At 37.1% G+C, this 18,331-nt stretch overlaps 2 protein-coding genes across 6 annotated transcripts; both read right to left on the bottom strand.

Annotated features, from left to right (window-relative positions):
• Positions 1-3,316: 3,316 nt before the first annotated feature.
• Positions 3,317-6,034, bottom strand: LOC114246801 (uncharacterized). Its single transcript, XM_028179501.2, has one exon. The coding sequence runs from the start codon at positions 5,833-5,835 to the stop codon at positions 5,059-5,061; it is 777 nt and encodes a 258-aa protein (XP_028035302.1). The 5' UTR covers positions 5,836-6,034; the 3' UTR covers positions 3,317-5,058.
• A 1,224-nt stretch (positions 6,035-7,258) lies between these two features.
• LOC114245831 (uncharacterized) lies at positions 7,259-18,194 on the bottom strand. Of its 5 annotated transcripts, none has more exons than XM_089731347.1 (12): positions 17,978-18,194; positions 17,397-17,518; positions 16,687-16,794; positions 16,005-16,220; positions 15,503-15,724; positions 15,101-15,186; positions 13,895-14,023; positions 13,269-13,370; positions 11,083-11,289; positions 8,765-8,879; positions 8,038-8,142; positions 7,259-7,447 (listed from the first exon to the last, which is right to left on the bottom strand). In XM_089731347.1, exons 3-12 carry the CDS (start codon positions 16,747-16,749, stop codon positions 7,304-7,306), a joined length of 1,389 nt encoding a protein of 462 aa, XP_089587473.1. In that variant the 5' UTR covers positions 16,750-16,794; positions 17,397-17,518; positions 17,978-18,194; the 3' UTR covers positions 7,259-7,303. The 5 variants fall into 5 exon arrangements, with proteins under 5 accessions (XP_089587473.1, XP_089587470.1, XP_089587471.1 ...); XM_089731344.1 differs by lacking the exon at positions 17,978-18,194 and adding an exon at positions 17,605-17,690; XM_089731345.1 differs by lacking the exon at positions 17,978-18,194 and adding an exon at positions 17,593-17,669.
• Positions 18,195-18,331: the final 137 nt, after the last annotated feature.

The raw sequence follows: 18,331 nt of genomic DNA, 5'->3' as shown, positions 1-18,331 counted from the left end.
GTCCCACTTTCAGCACTAAATAACAGTTCAAAAATCCTCCAGAATGGCGCTAGCATAGGCACAGGGTATGATATGAATTGAGCAGTTCTTAACTGATTGAAGTATGCTGAGTTAAGAAATTTAATATATTTAATGACTAGAGTAGTTAGTGACATTGTAATATACAAGACCTCACATGTTTACGTAGTCCAAACTAATTTCGTCAATATAACCTAAAATTATTACTATGGTAAAACGTGGAGACATCGATTGCATTTTCGTATCAGCTTTAAACAAAATAGTTTTTGTTATTTTGTAGTGCTTACAGTTCTTTCGTCCTTTTTTATGTCTCTATCTTATTCTAATAACTTTTAGTGCCTTTTTTAATATTTACCCGGTTGCTACTGTAGCGCCACCCTTATTTAGCAGATTTTAACGGATACCTTTTTACACACAGAGACGGTTCTCCTTACCTCTACCTCTACCCTCCATACTTCCGAGTTACACTACGTCGGTTCGCTGTTGCGGACCTCATTCCTTCTCTCGCTTAAAACAAAACTATACATTCGTCGAACATTCATTCGCCGTCTCTCTTACCTTTTAATACGAACACTATCTCTCTCACTCAAACGTGCTCCATACATTCTGTTCCTACATAAATAAAAACATAAGCACCGAAAACTGGTTTACTGGGTGCTTAGTACGCGTTTTTTAACGCTCTCGATATCGTAAAAGTTAACTTAAATTTGTACGGAGTTGGAACGTTTGACTACATTTGCCGCCAGGGGCGCTGTTTTTACTGCATACAAATTTAAGTGAACTTTTATTGTGGATCTACGATCCAAAGTTTTATTAATTTAATTAAAGAAATCCAACCATTTTAGTTGGTGTTCTAATGCATGCGTACATAACTATACTAAGACCTTAGAACTTATATCACAAGGTGGGTGGCGCATTTACGTTGTACATGTCTATGAGTTCCAGTAACCACTTAACACCAGGGGGGCTGTGAGCTTGTCCACCCATCTAAGCAATTAAATATATATATACATATATATAAACATACAAGAGTTCATATCAATTCAACCATGGTCCAAAAGATACAAATCCCTGCCACCAGCGCCATCTATCCGGCACTAATATAACTAACTCATGTTCGTCAAAGTGTCATTTCGACCTTAGAATGTGTGCAAAGTTTCACATCAATTTGGCTAACGGTTCTAGTTTTAGGTGAACATACATACAAACATACATTCTCTTATAGTACGAAGGGACGAAAAGCTATTTGGTTTAAGCGACATTTTTTCAACTTTACACGATAGCCATTAACAGTTTAAAATTTGGAAAAAAACTTCAACTATATGAGCGGAGCAAACTTGATTGAAGCTCAATTAAAAACCTCAAACTGTTAACGCTATATCACTACATAGTATAAAACAAAGTCGCTTTCTCTGTCCCTATATCCCTATGTATGCTTAAATCTTTAAAACTACGCAACGGATTTTGATGTGGTTTTTTTTGATAGTGATTGAAGAGGAAAGTTTATATGTATAATAACATCCATTAAATTTTAATAGTGGAGAAATCATTAATAAATTACAGTTTCTGAAGCGGGTTGGTAAGGCGGGTTGCTAGTTTGGAATAAATAAAACGGACCTTTAATTACCGTACAATGGGGTAAATAGGGACAAAATCGACCTTCAGATTGAATTTTAAAATAGTTCCAATTAAATAGTCACTGCTCAACCAAAGAAATAAGTTGAGTTTTGAACGTACCTAGGTGATAAAAACCGTTACATTATTTTAATTATTAATTTTAAAGAAATAATCGGTAAAATAATGGCCGTCCCAATTTACCCAGCGTCCGGGGTAAATTGACACGGTTAAGGGTTAAATTGGGATATTTGTAAGGGTTGTCAACTCGCAGTACTGCGATATATAGGTAGGTGCCATATAATTATTTATATGGACCGAAATGATGAATACAATCCATAATTTAAGCACAATACACAACATAGTGTAAATTAAGCTGGTTTCTATTCCGAAGCGATGTGACGTGAATGATAATCAACAATACAATGATCAAAAAAAGTATGTGCATGTTATATTTTAGAAAATTATTATTTAATTTCCTTAAAATCACAACTCTGAAACAAAATCATAAAATAGAATAAAAAATTGAAAACAAAAGGACTGGAAATGCAATAATATAATTTTATTTAATCAACATTTTCAAAATAATCTTTGAGCAAGAGTAAGATATCAGGTGAATAAGATAAAAAAACAGCTTTATCTGATTACTGCCAATAATAACAAAAATAAAAGAAATTATTTCTAAGCGAAATAACTAAACTCAATTAATTCACTCACTCATAATTGGATATCTCGGATTTTTAATTAATGTTACATTTAAAATCTGAGGCCTGTTTTTATTTGTGTGTGTTCGTTGTGAATGTTAACAAAATCATGATTCGACGCGTGAATAGATTCTGAAATAACAAAAGTTTTGATTCGTTTGAGTTCTTTTAACTTTTAATTTTTTTTATTGCTATAAAGAACATACGACCGGGCAGATATTACAAGGTAAATGTCGCGAAAAAAAAGTAATTATATATATACTTTTCTTTTACCTATAATACTTACATAAACTAACTGATAAACACATTAACCTTCTTTACATCACGCAATTAAGTGATAGTATAGGCTAAAAAATCTATTATAAGATATCAGTGACAACCCTAACAAGCCATCCCTATTTTGTCTTTTGGCGTTCCAATTTTGTGTTTTCTCGTCCCTAATTTTTCCAGTCTCGTTCCAAATTACCCTACATACGTCCCAATTTTCCCCAAAAAGAAAGGAAAAAATATACATTTTTTATTTTGTCGAAATATTGTATTTAAAATAAGAATATTGCAACTTACCGTTTGTTGTGGTATTTCCAGGTGTATTAAAAACTTATATAAACTGTGATCTTATTGAAAAAACAACGACAATATTACTTTTTTTAAAAGTTCTTTAAGGTGTTTTAAAACGCACTTTTCAACCACTATTTTAAATTTAATTTGACGAATTTTTGGGACCCACTTAACTCATGTTTAGTACTTCCATAGTTAACTTGGTTTTTCTTCTATACATTGATAAATATTACCTTAAAGAAAATTAGGTACATTCCGTGCTACAAGTACTTTGAGAATCTTCCACAGGTTTGTCCCAATTTACCCCATGTCATGGTACAAAGATAAATTTGGCGTATTAGGCGAACTGTCGCTTAACCCAAATAGACTTTCAAACCTCGTCAAAGACGTCAATGGGAGTGCTAACAATAAAACATGATCAATGAACTTATTGTTTTTATTTCGTAAAAATACATTAATAATAATTTGATCAGCCTTATAAATATAACTATATTACAATACTCGGGGGCCCCTTGCCTTCCATTGGCCGATAAAGGCCCGAGATCAACGGGGCACCCAGATTTTTGCTAAATACTCAAATGATAACTGATTGTTATCAATTGGGAAATGGTGCAGTTCACTATCAATCCTTTTGCATATTGTTAATAAAAAGCTTTCCCTCATTTCATAGTTATGGAGGCCCCATTATCCCGGTGCCTCTAGGTAAAGACTGCCTTGACAATATCCATTTTAGGTCGCAACCGTGCAAGTCCAAGGTACATAGGATTGATCCATGGCAGTCATGTCAATCTAAGCGTATTCTTCAATGTTATAGATATCGGTAGAGTAATCAACAATATTACGATGATCAAACAACAAACCGATGCCTCCAATGAACACTACGCTAACTCCGAAAATTCGTAGGTTTACAGGAGGAGCGTTTAAACGTAAAAAGTTGATAAAATCTTTATTATTGCAGATATATTTATGGTTTTTTTTTGTGTAACTAGCTGATTTACTCTTGCTTCTGAACCCCATCAATATAATTTGTAATACTTTTAAAATAGTGAAGCGATTTGCGTGAAAAACGAAAATTTCAAAATTTTGAGTTAGAGTAGTGTTCATTGGAGGCATCGAAACATGAAATCTACTTAAGTTAAGTAGTCATTTGTAAGTGATAATTGCACGATCATCCGGCACTAGAATCTCCATGATTTCAAGATTTCCTGGTCGTCGTACAATGGACGGAGTTAAGTGGGAATAAAGGCAGTTACAGTAGGCAACTTGTGATGTCCCTTGTTCGACGAACCTTTAGCATTCTGCCGTGATGAGATAGTCATAAGAATCGGGCCACATTAAGCTGCATTAAGCTGCATTTTTTGCACATTTTGTTAATTCATTCGTAGAACCTAACCCCCTCTTTCAACAACATTCCTGGTCCAAAAACGGTACCGCACGACTTTAGTATAAACATGTTTCTAGCTAAAAACCCTTTAATGTAATTAAGAATACTTTATACAAAACGCTTTCGTCACAATATTAGTTTTATAAAAATTAGATTAGCATTCAACGCCTATTTTATCTAATGCTCAAATTAAAATTCTGATTATCCTTAAAATAAAATTTGTCAAAAAAAATAATTCTATTTATAACTTGGAAATTCCAGTTCGGTTCTGACAAATTTCCAGGGTAACTGAAGCTAACATAATTACATATTATACTGGTTCTATCACTATTTCACCTACTGGCTCATTTGATGTTAAGCTGTTATAGGAACTGAGCTATTTCATGTCTGACAGTCAATTTTGAGAGGATAAATCTTCAATCTCAACTCCGTTGGACTACCCTTTCCCTTTAAGCACAAATTTGATTAAGCCCTCTGAAAACTTATGATATTGCCAATTTTAAAAGTGCATTTTCTGAATCAAATCAATAATATTTAGGGTAGGACTACTGTTGTTAACCTTATGAAAAATAACTTTTGTTACATTTTGGGATGACCATTTTTATGAATTGAATTTGCATCAACAAGGTTCGCATGCAATTTGTACCAGTACACCTCTGGAAACAAATGGCAAAACATTCAAGCAAAAGCCTGAATGAATTTACCGTTAAGTGGAGATGACAGTAGTACCATTTTGAGCAAAACAATCATCCCAAACGCTAATCCAGGTTTATACCAGATCTAATATGAGACAGGTGGCACTTGAGGCATCATATTGTGAGTGTAGACAACGCACTGCGTATCTATCGGTTTGTAAGTTTGCATCTGTTGTTGTGGCATCATATTTTGTATCGGCTGTACCTGTGGCTGCACGGGCGGCTGTTCCGGGGGTTTCTTATTCTTCTTTTCGCACTTCTTAAATTTAATACCTAGCTTATTTAGTAATATCAATCTTAAAGATTCTTTGCCGCCGCAATAGTTTAACTCGTGTTTGGCAGCAGCCAGAATCTTACCGAGCGTAGGTACTTCCTTACGCATCGAGTAACCATTGACGATGCTTCTTAAGGCGCACAGCTGGAAATAATCTAATTGTACCTTGGTCTTTCTCACTCTTCTTTTCTTGGGTCCGGTCATTCGCGTTTGGGTCGCTTCCGCGCGCAAACCGTCGCGTTTTATCCTTTTAATAGTGCTCTCGGACAGTCCGGTCGCGGCACACGCTCGCTTCACAACGTTTTCGACTGGGAAAGCGTAGCCTCTGTTTTGTTTTTCGCTTTCGAAAAATTTTATGACCTTATAAATGAGTTCGCGGGCTTGGCCATCGATCGCCTCTTTTTTTTTCTTGCCGACTGCTGGCTTTTGTTCGTCCGGTGCAGGCGGCGGAGGCTCTGGCTGGTTAGTGGACGTGTCCCCGTGGGCTTGGGGCTCGGGCTGCGGCGCTGGGGGTGGCGCAGGAGCCTGCTGAGGCTGTTGTATCGACATCTGAATTGACGACACATCGTACACGTTTATATTCATCATTTAATGTCTTAAAATGTAAACTAACTCTATTTAATACTATTCGTTGCTTTGTCAGTATGTTTCTAGTGAAAGTTTTTGTTTATTTACGTTAAAAATATATAAACGCAAACAATAAGAGAATTTGGTCGCCATTTCTAATCATAGACAAGATTGCATTACTTTTTTTTGTAAATCTGACTACTACGGAGTAGTTTGATGTATCGACTTGTATATGAACTGAAGAATCTGTGAATCGATTTTCAATAGTAATAAATAAATGATCAAAACGGTTTTAGCGTAGCGTAAAGATCGATAAATAAATTGTATTTTATTGCGAAGTTTCTACCCAGTCATTTGAATTTAAAAAAAAAGTGGTTTATATTATTAAGCGTATTCTCCGGTCAACATTCTAAATGTAAGTTAACCCAGTAAATTAACCCTCAGACACAGCCCAGTGAGTTTCTTACCTGACCGCGACGGGTCAACGCAAAGCCGCCGTCACGTCGCCCAATGCGTGTCTTGTCGGATCTCCCGGATTCACTCTCGGTGGTTTAGACCTCTCAAGCACTGGCCACCGCCCTCGAAAAGTAACTACTAAAGAGAATTTGCTAATACTTGCCCTAGCAATAACAGTGGTTCGCAGAATCTACCACCGAATCGGAATCGCGACTCGCTGAGAAGATTTGCCAAGCAACTCAGCGAGCTGATTTTAGGTTAGGTTACACGTCGAACTCTTTGCCGAGTTCGACGAGTACGGTTACCAGATTCTTTGAGCCTGCTCCTAGTGTTAGAGCTGAAGGCGTTTAATTCAAATGTTATTGGATCTGATAGAGCCGTAGACGTGATTTTTACTTGTTTAATAAATATTATTATTATTATTATTTCAAAACTGACTTTTTCATTGCAACTATGCAATTACCAAGGATATATAAATAGTCGTCTTCAATTAAGCACGAAATTTATATTTCAAGCAAACAGGTAAATGACCAAGAAGTATTTTATGAAAAATATCAGAGACTTTTAGTGTATCACTTGCACAACCTTACTCCACCCCTCCACTTAATATTTGACACCCGTCTTTCCGTGCCGTGAGGCAGTAACGCGTTTCGGTTTGAAGGGTGGGACAGCCGATGTACTGTAGAGCTGAGACTTAGAACTCATGTCTCAACTTGGGTGGCGACAGTTACGTTGTTGATTTCATTGGAGTCCGGTAACTCACTTTTAGGCTCACCTGATAGTGAGTTGTTACCGTCGCCCATGGACTTCAGCAATGCCAAGAACAGAGCCAAGCCGATGCTTACCCAAAAGCTGCCCGCTTCCGTGCAAATCGAAAACACTTCGAAGCTAAGTTACTTATGCCGATTACCGGATGCGTTAAGCGAAGCCTCCCCTCCCAACCCCCCTTTGACGAGACCGCACAAGTGGCTAAATAAAACACTCATAATAGCTTTATTAACTAAACGTCGATTTATTTCTTCGTCAACTTCGTTCATTTCTCCAGAGCGCGGCCGTGCATCAGCCGCTTGTGGTTGTACAGCGTGCCCGAATGAGCAAAAGTGGCCTCGCACACCGGACAAACGTACGGGCGCTCACCCGTGTGCGTGCGTATGTGCGCCTTTAACATTTTCGAAGACTGCAACATTTAATTTTTAATACGCTTTTATTAGCTTCAGACGTATGTATGTTAGTATGTAACGGAATCTTTGAATATGAGTTTGACCCCCTTCAAAACGTTGGATTAACTCCAAATTTGGTATACTTATTAGGGACCGATGACAATTCAATATTTAAAAAAAAATATTGAAAATATTGCAATTCAACTAAAAAAAAAGAAAAAAAAAGAATAGTTGAAATTTTTTTTTATCGAAAATCCAACTAAAGAATAGGAAATAAATTTTAATAAATTTGAATTAAAAATAGTGTAAGAAATAATGATTTTATTGTTAAACAGCGTGGATTACTTTTCAGGATATTATCACAATAACCCTCCTACTACCTAATATCTGTTCATAAAATATTTATAACTACTTATACCACGCATTATTTTGTTAGTTTTTTTAAACTATTATTCATTTGTTCTCCCCCTCACTTGACCGACGCGGTCCCCCACCAGACCTAAGTTCTCAGATACTTCGCACCGCCCTTTTACTGCTCAAATGCTCCATAGAGACCAAGTCTACGCACTGTCCCCCCTGAGTACGTCACGCCCCCCCCCCCTCTTACCGTGAAGCTGCGCGCGCAAATCTCGCATATCTTGTCCCGGGGCATCTTCTTGCTTTCGTGTTTGAGCCTCATGTGTCTCCGTTTGTGGTGCGCTGTGGCGAATATCTGCGATCGAAAATAATATTAGACATGCGATTTGGAAACCCTCAAATCACAGTATGGTTTTACGGTAGGCAGCGGCTTGGCTCTGCCCCTGGTATTGCTGAAGTCCACGGGCGACGGTAACCACTCACCATCAGGTGGGCTGTATACTCGTCTTTCTCGTACGGAAATCATGTTTGATAATAATAATAATATTAAATAAAATAAAAACAGCGCCATGTTTTCGCAAAAGTTTTTGAAGCACGTCCCTGTCGCCTAGGAAACTGAAAGCTTTTTTCGCTCTCTGTGGATTCAGCTTGTCGTCAATTTTGAGGACATGCAAAAACATTTTTATATAAACATATATGGAGGGGTGAAAGGCAATTCTATTTAAGCGACATTTATCTTTGTAATTAAAGGGGCCGTTTTAGTTGCTATCAGCATCGACCGCTCGATGTTTTTAATTGAACTCCGATTAAGTTTACACAAGTCTCTTCGAAGATTCCGCTTCTTATAGATATATAGATTCCGGACGAGCCAATCGAAAGCGCTTTGAAAGCTCCCGCTGTTCGATCTGATCCGGTGGTAGACTCTGCCAAGCACTGCTGTTACTCTGGAATAGACTCTTAAGACTAAAACTTTATACCTTGTCGCAACGCGAACACTTATGCTCGGTCGCTCCGCCCAAATGCGCACTCGTTATATGCCTGACGATGCTTCGTCTCGTATAATATTTCAATCCACAATCATCGCATTCGTATCTTGAAAAAAAAAATCAAAGTGTAATTACAAATTATTTACATAAACAACAAAAGAAACAAGAAATGAACTTGAAAGTGAATAGTGAACTTAATTTGGGGTCCATTTAAATAAATATTCTTACGCCGATAATAGCAACGCCATCTGTCGTCGAATAGCGGAAACGAATATCAAAAGAACTAGTAAAATCGAGAACAAACGATAAGTGCAACGCCATCTATTATCAAATAGCGGAAACACATATCTAGCCTTATCGAGAATGTTCTCGATAATTCTATGGATGTTGTATCAACTATAAAAGTGTTGCATAGATGACGCGAAGGCAGTTAGTAATCGGATCTACTTGAAGCGAAACAGCGAACGGATCACCTGAAGCGAAGCGGAAGAAGTGTAGTGAGAATTGTAAAGGGATTCGTAAGTGTTCTAAGTGTTAAATAGAGTTTTAAATTGGACTTTGGTGGGACTTTTATTAATCCCAAACCCCAGCGCGTAACAATATATTGTTATCAATTAATAGTTAATTCAACTACTAGGTAGAAATAAATAGCTAGGGTTAGTCATATACAAAAATTCAGTGCAAGCCAGTATTAGAACAGAGATAGTATTAAGGTAAGCCACCACTAAACTTAGTGCAAGCCGTTATTAAAGTAGTAAAAGCATTAAGTTAAGCCACCACTAAGTTTAGTGCAAGCTGGTATTACAGTAGTGAAAGCATTAAGTTTATCTACCACTAAGTTTAGTGCAAGCTGGTATTACAGTAGTGAAAGCATTAAGTTTATCTACCACTAAGTTTAGTGCAAGCTGGTATTACAGTAGTGAAAGCATTAAGTTTATCTACCACTAAGTTTAGTGCAAGCTGGTACTACAGTAGTGAAAGCATTAAGTTTATCTACCACTAAGTTTAGTGCAAGCTGGTATTACAGTAGTGAAAGCATTAAGTTTATCTACCACTAAGTTTAGTGCAAGCTGGTATTACAGTAGTGAAAGCATTAAGTTTATCTACTACTAAGTTTAGTGCAAGCTGGTATTACAGTAGTGAAAGCATTAAGTTTATCTACCACTAAGTTTAGTGCAAGCTGGTATTACAGTAGTGAAAGCATTAAGTTTATCTACCACTAAGTTTAGTGCAAGCTGGTATTACAGTAGTGAAAGCATTAAGTTTATCTACCACTAAGTTTAGTGCAAGCTGGTATTACAGTAGTGAAAGCATTAAGTTTATCTACCACTAAGTTTAGTGCAAGCTGGTATTACAGTAGTGAAAGCATTAAGTTTATCTACCACTAAGTTTAGTGCAAGCTGGTATTACAGTAGTGAAAGCATTAAGTTTATCTACCACTAAGTTTAGTGCAAGCTGGTATTACAGTAGTGAAAGCATTAAGTTTATCTACCACTAAGTTTAGTGCAAGCTGGTATTACAGTAGTGAAAGCATTAAGTTTATCTACCACTAAGTTTAGTGCAAGCTGGTATTACAGTAGTGAAAGCATTAAGTTTATCTACCACTAAGTTTAGTGCAAGCTGGTACTACAGTAGTGAAAGCATTAAGTTTATCTACCACTAAGTTTAGTGCAAGCTGGTATTACAGTAGTGAAAGCATTAAGTTTATCTACCACTAAGTTTAGTGCAAGCTGGTATTACAGTAGTGAAAGCATTAAGTTTATCTACCACTAAGTTTAGTGCAAGCTGGTATTACAGTAGTGAAAGCATTAAGTTTATCTACCACTAAGTTTAGTGCAAGCTGGTATTACAGTAGTGAAAGCATTAAGTTTATCTACCACTAAGTTTAGTGCAAGCTGGTATTACAGTATTGAAAGCATTAAGTTTATCTACCACTAAGTTTAGTGCAAGCTGGTATTACAGTAGTGAAAGCATTAAGCTAAACTACCGCAAAATTTAGTGCAAGCTAGTATTAGACTAGTGAAAGCATTAAGTTAAGCTACCAATAAGTTTAGTGTAAGCTGGTATTACAGTAGTGCAAGCATTAAGCTAAGCTACTGTTAAGTTTAGTGCAAGCTGGTATTGGTGTAGTGAAATCATTAAGCTAATTTACCACTAAGTTTAGTACAAGCTGCCATTACGATAGTTTAAATATTAAGCTAAGCCATCACTAAGTTTAGTGCACATTGGTATTAGAATAGTGGAAGTATTAAGCTAAACCACCACTGAGTTTAGTGCAAAATGACTTACAAGAGCGTCAGAAAACTCACCTTTTGCCCACATGTTCGGAATGTTCCCTCAAGTGAACGGCTAGACTGTATTTGTTACAGAATAACTTCCCACAGTCGACGCAGTACGATTCCTGACCACCGTCCCCACTGTGGGCGGATAGGCGATGCATCGCGAGCGCCGAACGTTGTTTGTAAGATTTATCGCACAGATCGCATTTGATCTTCGCAACGTTTCTGTGTACCAAGCTGAAACCGTCGTCCTGCGTGCTTAGTGCGAGCTTTTTAATACGCTTTTATTAGCTTCAGACGTATGTGTGTTGGTATGTATGTAACGGAATCTTTGAGCGTGATTTTGACCCCCTTAAAAACGTCGGATTAACTCGAAATTTGGTATACTTATTAAGGATCGATTACAATTCAATATTTAAACAAAAATTGAATAAATTGAAATTCAACTAAGAAATGAAAAATAAATAAAAGTTAAAAAAAACTAACAAAATATGCTTTTATAGAAACTAGAGGTCCCGCAGTAGTCGAAATTCGACTATAATTAATTGGAATTGTAAGTTGGTACACTATTATGATTGTATTTTATACTTCTATTATCAGAAATTTCGCCAAGACTATACTATAAAAAATATTAACAAAGACAAACAATATTTAATCTCAATTTGACAACAGACGTCAAGAACAAAAGTTTGACAATAAATAGTATGCATGCGTGTGTGCGTCAAATACATGGTATGTAGTGTGTGTAATGTTTTCTTTATTGATTTAATGTATCTTTTATGCATTATTTTAAAAAAATATTAGCATTGTGCACTTCTTCTCTATATTCTCTATAAGTGTGGAAAATTTCATAACTCCCCGTCCGCGCAATTTTCGTAAAAAGGGATACAAAGTTTTTGCTTCACGTATTAATATATAGATGACCCTTCCTTCATGCATGGTATCAGTAGTTATAAATATTTTATGAACAGATATGAGTAGAAGATAGCATTAATTGGATTTTCTATAAAAGCGTATTTAAGTTAGTTTTTTTAAACTACATTATTTATTTCATTATACCGTGCTACGTATTAAGGATATATCGGCAGACATTTAATACCCAGATGTGTACGGACCATTGTCACCGATTCAGGTCTTAATATGAGCGTTTATTCTGTGTCTATGGGCTTTGCTAAAGTTCGTCGAACTCCAAAATGTGTACGCTTTATATTGCCTCTTCAACACTATTATTGTTGTACACTATTATACATGACGACGCTTGCAGCTGAAAGTAAGTATTGTACTTTTTGACGAAGCATGTTGCTGATAACTCTATTTCTGTAATCTGACGAAGCATGTTGCGGATAATAACATGTACTTTTAGGTTAGGAATATTGTGTTATTTTTTTTTTATAATAAATTATTGTTTATGTTAAGCTAATCTGTTATTACTGCTCAGGATTTTGTTTAATTACAATTAAAATTGTCTACTGTCCTAGACGAGCGATAGGAAGCGATGCGACACGAAGCTACGCGCGTAGTGTCAGTCCAAATGACATTTACATACAATTTATGTTACTAATCACTTTTTTGAACTTTATTTTTCCAATTGTATTGAAAATCTTAACGTGGACAAACAAACAATGAGATGGTCCTACGGCCTGGTCAAAATAGCTGATAAGAAATGGATGGAAAAAGCAAGAGAACGAAGGAAATGGAGTGCGTCGAGTGTTCGAGGTGGGTGGCGCATTTACGTTGTAGATGTCTATGGGCTCCAGTAACCACTTAACACCAGGTGAGCTGTGAGCTCGCCCACCCATCTAAGCAATAAAAAATAAAAAAGCATATGAAGAGACCTATACTCAGCACTGGGTGGTTATAGGTTGAAGAAGAGAAGAGATTCCAATGCATCTAAATGTTCCGTAATAATTAACGGGATGTTTAGATGTTGAGTTTTGGGATGAAAGGATCGTGGTTGGTTCAAACGCCTTGCCGTTAAGCCAGGAGGGATGGGTTGATTCGAGGACTCTGGATGAGTTGATTTGCTAACAAGGGCACTTGCTTCGCGAGAGCTTATGCCACCAGTTTGAAAACGCGACCCGCTGAGAAGAATCGGCGAGAAACACAGCTAGATTGTCATGCCGAAGCGACGAAGTACGGTGACACTTAAATTGTGGACAATATCGCATCGCCTCGCATCGCTTCGTCTCATCAACGAAATACGACTGCGGCCTTACTTCATGTGATTCCAGAGTCTTCCGTATGGATACGTTTTCTTACACAATTCGCAGAATTCTTCTTTATGTTTCGATGTGTGATACCTCAGACTGGCAAGAGAACTGAAATGATATATTGCCGGCATATAGGCGGCACGGACATATTGAAATGACAGCACCTATCTTGGAGACATGAGGACCAAGAAATTTACTTCTAAGGTCTCAGTTTTACAGTACTATGGCTGTCCCACGCTTCAAACCGAAACGCGTTACTGCTTCACGGCAGAAATAGACAGGGCGGTGGTACCTATCCGCGCGGACTCACAAGAGGTCCCCTACCACGTCAAGCTACCCTACAACCTACCCCTATCAAGGTGTGTAGCGCATTTATACGTTGCAAATGTCTATGGGTTCCAGTAACTACTTAACACCAGGCGGGCTGTGAGCTCGTCCACACATCTAGGCAATAAAAAAAATAAAAAAAGACTCACATAACAATATTGTTTTAGTGAATAATGGAATTTAGGGCAGTTTCTTTTAGGGCCAAAGTTCCCACGAAAATGTAGAAGGTCACAATAAGATGGCGTTATAAAAAAAAAAAAAAACGAGCAAAGCTCGGTCGTCGTCCAGTTATCGTAATAGCTCACTTGGTCTCATAGCTGCAATGGACATAGTCACAACTATACGTCTCGACACGTTCCGAATGCTTCGCCTGGCAGTGTATGGCTGCCGTTTTCCTGTCCACGTACCGCTTATTGCACTCTAAGCATTCGAATCTGCAATCGCGAAATGAGCACCCTGTATTTATAAATAATGGCCGAATTTGTGACAGTCACGAGAATTGAGTTATTCTGCTGCCTATTGGCGGCTCATTGGCCGTATAGAGTCTGTGAAATTATGAAACACTTCTCATTTTGTAAACTTTAAATTCATCACTAATTCATAAATAAAAATTTCAATTTTATTCCGCCTATTAATCATTTCTCATAAAACAGAATATATAGCGACGCTTGAAAGGCAAACGTGACTAAGCGATAATGCGTGAACCTTACAGTAGACTAATTTAAAGTTGAAATACTAGAAAAAAATTTTTTTTAACGAATCTTATTGTAGTAGAATCTAGCTAGTAGCTGTAGGATTGAAATGATTTTAATAGGCCTAGAAATATATATTTTTTGCGCATCGAATATGGTTATTGCCTATCATTTATGTACAAAGCAGTTATTGTCGCTTAGTCACGTTTGCCTTTCAAGCGTCGATATACATAATAATTGATAGTTTTAATAAGCTCGACGATGGCAACAATTGGTATAACAAGAAGATGATTGCCATACTAAAAAAAAAAACACCCGCAAAGGGATCTTGTTTTTCGTCGACCCACCTGCACGAAGATATGCTGCGCTACGCGACGCGAATCAAAACAACTTCGAAACGAGATGCTCTACATCTTGCATATCGTTCGTGAACACATCCCAGGTTAATAACTTAGAATTATTGGCAAGAGGATTTGTATGCCGACATATTAGCATCGCTTATTGGAGCACTGGCATCTTACCTTTTAAGCCATAGCCGCTAACTTTTAAAATTGCCTACGCTATTTTTGGGTATCGGATAGCAAATGTACCACAGATGTCCATGGACGATAGCGCCACACAAACACCTGCTGAACCGCTGCCAATCGTTTAAGAATTATCATGTTTGGACATTGTCATTATTGTACCACCCTAATACTGTTTCGCGGCAGAAATAGACGGGGTTTTTATACAAGAATATGGCCTGAGTCTGTACCGCTATCAAGGTTTCATTATCTGAAAGTCTACATGTAAAATAGATTTTCAAGAAACCAACCTCACCTAAGGTAATGCCTCCTGGTGTGCGTCTCCAATTTGAGTTCCGTGTCGTAAGTACAGTCACAGATATCGCACTTGTAACGATTTTTCTAAAAACAAAAACTCATCTGTCAAGACATCTTCACGGACAGTCAATTATAGAGTCCAATAGCGGTGTCTTGTAAGTCTACCTTAGGTCAGCACCACCCTCTGTCCTAAAACAGTCCGGTTTGAAGGACAGAGCAGTCCTTGTACTATAGCCCAGGGGTTCAGAACTCATGTCTCAAGCTTTGCCGTGGCATTTATGTTTTGATGTCTATAGGCTCTAGTAACTACATGCCTGTGAGTGCTTTTACTCTTCTAAGCAATAAACATAACATGATCAGTGTTCCTCTGACCTCACATCATCTTCCTCTACCGTCTCACCTCATTATGCCTCAAAAGCAAATGATTTCTCAAATGCAATTCATTATCGTATGAAACCACACATTTTTCACATTTGTGCAATTTCGCTGTGTATTTGCTGTGCGTTTTTGCTAGTTCTCTCTCGGCTTCAAGTTCTGTCCGCGAGAGGTATGTTGTCTTCAGTCTGGCCCCGAAGCAGTCCTCAATGCCTTCACATGTTTTTATTTCTTCAGGATGATCGGCCTAGAAATTTGTCTTGTAGTTAATCTATGTTAGCAACGGGAGCTTATATAGACATCAGTACATTAATGGTATCATCGTGGGGTCTATATTTCAATTTCGATGTTATTCCTATGTCGTGGGAAGTCTTTCATGAACATGAGTTAGGTACTTATTTTCATTAGAACAATTCATTACTTCATTACAACGACCGTCCTATCTGTTTATAAAAAAAATATCTGGAAATAGTGGTTTGGTTAGATTAGTAATAAATTTTTTATTCATCACTATCATTGTCATTTACCTGTAGAGGTTCATTAAGACTCTGTAGTGTTGCCGTACTAATATCTGCCTTGCTAATATTGTGTGCATCTTCAAGCTTAATTTCAATTTTACTTTCATCTTCAATTCGAGCAGTGAGAGGTTCAATTTTGATTTCATGTACATCATTTAAGGTCGATATCACTTCAATTTTGCTTCTTACGAGATTTGTAGTCATGTTAACATTGTTATATAGAGTCTGCAAACAGTAGTATTATCTAATTTTAGTGTAGTAAATACATTTTGTGTTGAAGTAAAGATTCATAAAATAGCAACATTCGAATACTTCTCAAACTATTAATCTATTGCTTAGTTGGATGGCTGGGCTGAGCTCGTAGTCATCCTAGTGTTAAGTGATTACCAGAGCACATAGACATACAACCACCAACAAAGTCTTAAGTGAACGCAGCCAATGCTAGCCTTCTAATCAGAGTACAAGTTTTTACAGCAGAAATAAGCAGAATTATGGTATCCACCCATGCAAGGATAAAATAATAAAGGATAAAATTGCGGTAGGCAGCAGCTTGACTTTGCCCCTGGCATTGCTGAAGTCCATGGGCGACGGTAACCACTCACCATCAGGTGGGCCGTATGCTTGTCTGCCTAAAAGGGCAATAAAAAAGATATACATATATACATACCAGATTAAAAAAGATATCACATACCTTTGCCATGAGCATGGAGTAGCTCTGTTCCACTTGCACCAAGAACAGATTGATCTTTTTCATGAAACTGTGGCATTTGACACACACAAATAGATTTTGTATATTCAACTGAAAAAAAAAAAACGACATGGACTCTTTTGCTATACACAACAGTAAAAAACACTATGGCATTATCTTTGATCTTTGAGAGTTGTAGGCATAATTAAAACTATATTTACGATTTAATCTTGCATTTATTACATACTGTATTGATATTATTTTCGACGTTTTGAATATTTTCCGCCGTCACAGACGCCTAAAATGTTTTATGTTATACCTACGACAACATTCGAAGATTACGCAAATTAAGCGAATTTAAAACTTAAAAGTAGTTTTGAAATTATGAAAAATCAAAGTTTTTTTTTATCTATATCTATTGAATTGCTGTTCGTTAGTCTCGCTAAAACTCGAGAACGGCTGGACCGATTTGGCTAATTAAGGTCTTGAATTATTTGTGGAAGTCCAGAGAAGGTTTAAAAGGTAGATAAATATGAAAAAGCTCTGAATTAAATAGAAATAATATATTTTTTTTCCTTTCATTTGTCCCCCGTCGGACGGATTCCTTTTGTTTGTTTTAAGTTTATTTTAAACAAGAGTTTGGATCTTTTATTTATCGATTGAGGTACTACGAAGTCTGCCGGGTCAGCTAGTTAATTATAAAAGTTACATACCTTTTCTTTAAAATGATTTTCAAGGAATATTCGGTGTTTACACAATCCAAACTCAATTAACGTTTTACCATCAGTTAAACAACAAAAACAAACATTTGCTTTCGGCACAAGAACTTCGTCACCTGTTAAGCAATAAGTTAGGTCTTTAAAATCCATCTTTACTTTTGCTTAGCTTATCATGTAATTGTATTTTGACCTATGTAGTTACTTTTTTTCAAACATAAGAGTGATATATTAAAATGTAGACCTATGTTCTCAAATCAGTCGAGTTCATAGACCTTGTTGAGTTTGACAAACAATAATTTTAGTAGTTCTATTTTTCCAACTGGAAAGGCGAAGGTATAAGACCATGCGGTCTTTTGTTTAATACTGTTTTATAAAAAAATTATTTGGAACGAAAAGAAATAAAGTTGATTAACTTGAGACATTAAATCAATTAGTATGAAATTATTTGAAACGAGATGAGATAAAATAAGGCCGCAGTAAAATGGTACAATCACAGGATTCGACACCCGCTTTCTCGCCAACAAGTCCTGTCCAAGCTTCGTTAGCAAACGGTAGACTATTTGATGCGCCCCTACCATAATATGCTTAAGCAAAGCAGAGGCGTTTTCCCCTATGGTGTAGGGTGTGGATGCAGCGGTGTTAGGGAGCGCCGACCTCGACAATATCTGATGGTGGTAATACTAATGGTGCTAGGACATCTTGTGAGTCCGCTCGGGTAGGTATCACCGCTCTGCCTATTTCTGCCGTGAATCAGTAAAGCGTTTTGGTTTGAAGGGCCGGGTAGCCGTTGCACTGTAAAAACTGAGACTTTAAAACTGATATCTCAAGGTAGGTGGCGGCATTTACGTTGTAGATGTCTATGGGTTCCAGTAACCACTTAACACCAGGTGGGTCGTGAGCTCGCATCACAAAAACTCTGATCTGATGCC

This window comes from Bombyx mandarina, chromosome 11 (genome assembly GCF_030267445.1).
Source record: "Bombyx mandarina strain Sakado chromosome 11, ASM3026744v2".
In the NCBI taxonomy this organism is placed as follows: Eukaryota; Metazoa; Arthropoda; class Insecta; order Lepidoptera; family Bombycidae; genus Bombyx; species Bombyx mandarina.
Note: the sequence above shows the minus strand (reverse complement) of the source record. Positions and strands in the feature narration are given on the sequence as shown.